This window comes from Cimex lectularius, unplaced genomic scaffold, assembly GCF_000648675.2.
Source record: "Cimex lectularius strain Harlan isolate CLEC.00 unplaced genomic scaffold, Clec_2.1 scaffold11, whole genome shotgun sequence".
Lineage (NCBI taxonomy): Eukaryota > Metazoa > Arthropoda > Insecta > Hemiptera > Cimicidae > Cimex > Cimex lectularius.
In genome coordinates this window covers 2,557,729-2,563,728 of record NW_019392673.1, presented here as the reverse complement: position 1 = coordinate 2,563,728, position 6,000 = coordinate 2,557,729, and the positions used below count along the sequence as shown (strand labels likewise).

Below are 6,000 nucleotides of genomic sequence, written 5' to 3'. Positions count from 1 at the left end.
AAAAGAATATTATTTATTAAGTAATTGTTACCGGTTTTAAAAAATGCCTATATATGTAAGAGGCTGTTAAGAAGAGGTTTTTATTTATTTATTTATTATATATGTATATAGTTTGTTTATATACATATCGTGGAATGTGCAATGTGTTTACGATTTGACTTTGTATCTGTAAGTAACAAAAAATTGATATTTTATAACTATTTATACAATTTATAACTGTCTAAATGATTATGTCCTTATGTCTCTGTAGATCCCCTGAAGAAGACAATAAAACTTGTCGAAAGCTTGGGCGTTGATATAATAACATTGTATGTTTGAAGACCACAACACGAATCCCAATCAACATCGTATGAAAGCTGGTTGATCGCACAACAAACATTTAAACATTTCTCATAGGCTTATATGGCTAATAATAATAATAGTGGAGTCAGACTAGCAACAGTCTAGGCTCATCCTTATCCTTTTATTCTTCCATTCAAATATGATAAATAAACTAATACTACATAACAATAATAAGAAACAAAACACAATAACAAAACATTTTTTTTTTTTTGAGGGAGCTATCTTTCTTATTTAAATTGCATTTACATATTATTATTATTTACATTTATAACTTTCGTTAGAATAAGTAAATGAGGGTCTAACATGATAATTAAACTTGATGAGAAAAGCAAATCCTAGGCCATTGTCTCTTCTGCCAACTTGGAGGATTTTCTGGAAAGGTCAGTGTGGAAAGTTGGACGAAGAGGTTTGGATGTACAGAATGGGTATAAACTTCCATTCCGAAAGTCCATATAAAACGAATGACCGTTTTGTAAATGGTCGGTTTTTTGTTAAGGTTTAGGTGAGAGTAAAGTTTGTAATGGCGGAATTTTATCAATGGATAGACCCAGGTGGCAGTCTGTCGTAAAGGAGGGCAAAGTGATTTTCTTAATGCGACAGTGACAAGCACATTTAGTCTTGCTAATTTTGCAGATAAGAGTTGACAACGGATGTGTTGGATTGACAAGAAGTTAGCCGTATCGTTGGCAAATGCGGATATGGCTATGCTTAGGTAGTAATGAATTGGTTCGGTTTTTTAGAGAAAGTCATTTTAAATACCACTTGGTAGATATCTCGTTTTATGTTTTATTACTACTTGTGTGCATATTGTGAGAGAATTCAATTATTAGAGTGAACAAGTACTGTCAGTGTCTGACGTCGAATATTGAGTACTCTATTGATACTTAATTAGACTAGTTAGTATGTAGCTGATTTGTGTAAAGATTGATTGAGAAGTATCGAAAACTCAAAAAAAAAAAAATTATTCAAGTGTGAGTATGTCTAATTTGAAAACTAAAAGCTAACGGGGTGAAATGTTGAAGGGCTGAAATACCTTGTGGATAGCCTCCGTTATAAAATATGTATGTAAAGGTTGATGGAGGAATATCGAGTACTTCACCACTCTAACTGAGTGAATCGTATGTAAATGAATGATAGTGTGAGTGCATATGTTGAAAAACTGCATGCGTAATTGGCTGTTGACATTACCAGCCTAACTTCGGCGGAAGGAAAGGATAATATATTCTATTAAACAAAAAAACTGAACTCTTGGTTTGTTGTTTAACGAGATGTAGTTTTATTGCTATATTAATTTCAATATTGTAAACCAAATTAAACGAGATAAGAAATTCATGAGTGTCAATAAAAATGATTTAAATTCCGTTTGACCAATTAATATCTTTCAATTAATTAAGGTTTTTAGTTGAAAAAGGCAAAAATGAAAGAAAATTCAAAAGTTGGGGTTGAGATGGGAAGTTAGTGTCCGAGTGGATCGAGCTCAAGTGGTAGAGCAGCGGCGTATCAAGCCGATGATCGTGGGTTCGAATCCCGCTCGTGACACTGACTTTTTTATCTCAACTGAAAACCTTAATTATATGAAAGATATTAATTGGTCAAGCGGAACACGAAAACTAGTGAATTAAATAAGTTTAAATGAAGTATACCTTCACTAAAGCTCTCCGTGGCCATTTCGTTTGTCGCCGAGAATCCAATCCGATTACACGACATTTGAAAAATGGCAAAAAGGAGGGAAAATTCGAGAGGTGAGAGAAAATTAGTATCTGAGTGGATGGAGGTCACGATACCTCAAGTGGTAGAGCAGCGGCGTATCAAGCCGAAGATCGTGGGTTCGAATCCCGCTCGTGACACTGACTTTTTTATCTCAGCTAAAAACCTTAATTATGAAAAACGATTTAATTTTATTTAATTGTATGAGGATTTGAGGAAAAATTCACAACTACACGGGAAAGGATTTAGTGATAGATGACAATTTAACAATTTATTACCTGGTTTTTCTCTTAATTATGCATTAAGAGCAAAACTAGGTATTCAATTTTTTAGGAGGGTATTTCAACTACGAGGTTATATGAACCCTCGGGGTGCCGGCCTAAACCGTTACGGTCACCGACGCCCCTAATCAATTTTACATTTAAATCTGATTTGGCTGTGTTCTAATCCGCGCTTTTCGTACGTTCAAATTGACCGCCTTAAACGAGCTGTCGCCTTGTCGGAGGACTTGATAATCACGTGTCAATAATCTGCACGAAAAACGTACTTTTGAACAACTTAAATATGTTTTTTAAAAAGATAATTCCTATTCACAGTTTGTTTCTTTTAATGTTCCGGGTTTTCAAGCTTATAGCTCATCAGGTCGTTGAGCTCCTTCAAGCTTCAGCTGTAATGTGTAAGAGATTAGTGACCGATAATCGATAGTTATTCAGATATCGTGAGATGCGGTCGGGTGTGATGTAGGATTCAGAAAAACATTTTCTTTATCGTGCCAACGTTTCGATCTTTTATTGAGATCATCTTCAGGGCCTCGGATTTACAACCAATGTTTACATTTAACAATTACATTTAGGATGTGGAAAAGTGAATTTATACAATGCAAAATATTGGGTTGTCCGGAAAATAATGCAGGATTTTAAGTTTTCATTAAAAAAAATCTATATAAAATATTCTGTTTACGTTTACAGGATTANTAGAAATTTGTTCGCTGATACCGATACATTTGTATAGATTATTTATAATTATTTATTTACCAATTGATTATTTATTACCGATGTAAATACTGATTTATTTATTGAGTATTTATATTGAAAGTTGTTTGCTGATATTGGTACATTTGTATAGATTATTAACTATTATCAGTTGGTTGATTGACAGATGACGAACCTAGGTCATTCTGGGGGTGCTGGGTCGGCTGTCTCGGGTTGTCTCAGGGGGGTACTCCGCATTCAAAGAGCAATTGGTCCCCGGGAAGCCGGGAAGTGGGGAGGATGTGGACTTTTCCAGGGGCCTTTGTTGCCATGTACGGTTTTTATCCACATCCTCCTAATGCTACCGAAATTAGATGTAAACCTGAATGAGAAGCGGGTGTATGGGATGGTACCCTTTGGGGGTGGCCCGGATCGGTTGGCGTTGTCACCAATTAATTGACATTGACTGAATGTCTGTAAGGCAAAGTAAAAAAAAAAAGCTTTCATCCACACTCTCGCAAAGGCTTGTGTTTTCTGTTATAAATAACAATTAATTGCCTGTTAGGTAGAGTCTTTTGGTGCCTCCTGGTCAGTGAGGACGGCTGTTGCCGAGAATTTTTGTTCGAGTCTCTCGCTAATAGACATGGCCTAAGGTCAAAACAGGCATAAATAGGCCTGCAATTTTCGAGTTTTTCTTTGTTGGCTTCCTCTCGATACTCGTACAACATATTAACCTGAACGATGCGAGGCTTCGTTTTCTTTATTTTATCAACATAATCTAAATTCTGTAAAAATAGAAAAAAAAGTAAACTTGAAAAATGAGTACATAAACAGACAAACATCAAAATTAAACAATTTCCTTAAAAAATTATTTAAAAATTATAAAAGTCTAATTATTTCATATTAAATCAATATTGACCATTCACCTCTTTCGTGTAATGGATATTGAACAATTTTCTAATTATCCCTTCAATTTCCCGGCTAGTCCACAATTTTCAGCCTATAAATATCGCTTTATAGTTTAATGATGTACTTTAGCGCTTTATATATTACCAACGCGTTGTAATCTTCATTAAAGTTAAACCATCATATTTCTCTATTTTGCAATTTCACGATAATTGCTCTGAACCACTGGGTCAATATATTCATTCTGTTTATTGCTCAAAGATTGGTTTCGGATTTGTACACTTTTTAACAAATTGTTTATATTATTTAATTTAACAATTTTTTACCAAAAACAGACAGATTTTTTTATAACGCAAATTCCGTTTTTTCACTATTCAGCTATATGTCGACAAAATCTACAATTTATTTTTTTATAAAATAATAAATGTTAAATAATACAATTCAGCCATTTGAGCAAGAATCCTAGCAGATAGTTGGAAGATGGAATTAGGAATACCGATAATATGTCGCTACGATTACACGATTAAATCAGGCTAATTTTAAAAACAAATTAGTCTAGGAAAAAAAGTAATAAAATTAAACTACTTAAACAACTTGACAAAAGATTATTGATTGAAATGTGTAGAGATTAGTGACCGTTAATCGATAGTAATTCAGATATCGTGAGATGCAGTCGGGTGTGATGTAGGTTTCAGAAAAACATTTTCTTTATCGTGCCAACGTTTCGATCTTTATTGAGATCATCTTCAGGGCTCAAAGTGTTTGTCTTCTGTGTAATTGTGCCATCCTTGTGTGTCGTGTTGAGAGTGCCCACTATAATATATTTTGCATTGTATAAATTCACTTTTTTCCACATCCTACATGTATTTGTTAAATGTAAACATTGTTTGTAAATCCCAGGCCCTGAAGATGATCTCAATAAAAGATCGAAACGTTGGCACGATAAAGAAAATGTTTTCTGAAACCTACATCACACCAGACCGCATCTCACGATGTCTGAATAACTTCAGCTGTAAGCTGGAAATCCGGATCATTGAAAACAACTAAATCTGAGTAGGAACTATCTGTTTAAAAAGATTGTACACTCACTCGGCCATTTATCATTTCTAATTAAATAGTCAGATGATGAAATTATGGCAATCCTAATCAGTGCACAACCATTTTGTGAGAATAACATCTATTTCAACTAACGCGCATGCTAATCCATAAAGCGATTGAGGTACAAAATGGATTTACGGTCGAGTTGCAATTAAAGTATTTCAAGCTTGAACTTCGTTTTACCGAATGGAAATAAAGCTTTGACAATACACCGGAAAAAAATGGAAACGGATTAAATGTTAAAACTTTATTTAAACTCAGGTTAACCCTGTGAAACCTGGCTGAGTTATGTTAAACCCGCATGTCTCTCAAAACACCCTTTTTCCACCCCTTGAAACATATTTAATGATTAAGCTGAATAAACGTTTTCAGTCGCAGCACATATTTTTCCTCTATTATTTTAAATAATTATGAGGATGTAAAATGGTCTAAAGTTAGAACCCGTATGGCCGAGGAGAATTCAGAGACAAATCCTTCACATTGCGAAAATAAATCTTAAACCTTTCCTAATATACGTTTTTTTAATACTGTTACACAAGTTTTTTAAACCGATAATTTATGGGTTTTTCCGAAGATGCAGGAATTTAACCGACTTTATGGGTTTTGCTCTTACCTGAGCATGTAGAGAATTTCCCCGTCGGGGTTTATTCGGATCAGCACGTTTGGAACAGTGACGAACTGGAATTCTGCGTGTTTTGCGTTGGGAAAATAGACCTCGGGCTTCCAAATCGCCTTCACCAGGTTCGGATCGTTAAGGTCGAGCACCTCGGTAATGTCCGGGTGCTTCAGACGTTCATCGAGCCATTTCTGCCGCAAATACAAGTCCACTTCGTAATCCTGAAAAAAATATACGTCATTTCAACTCTGTCGGCAGAACATATGTACTTATATATATATTTCATTTGGGATGTATTGGAACTAATCAGACCCATGTGCTTTTTACTTTTTTTTAATTTAAGTGCGCATCCGCCTCACC

At 34.7% G+C, this 6,000-nt stretch overlaps 1 protein-coding gene across 1 annotated transcript in view; it reads right to left on the bottom strand.

Annotated features, from left to right (window-relative positions):
* The window catches only part of LOC106668297 (glycine receptor subunit beta-type 4-like), a 484,524-nt gene that overhangs the window by 144,332 nt on the left and 334,192 nt on the right, over positions 1-6,000 (bottom strand). The window contains exon 4 of the mRNA XM_024225359.1: positions 5,638-5,861. Within this exon, the coding sequence (XP_024081127.1) occupies positions 5,638-5,861 (224 nt within the window). The remainder of the gene's footprint in view (positions 1-5,637; positions 5,862-6,000) is intronic.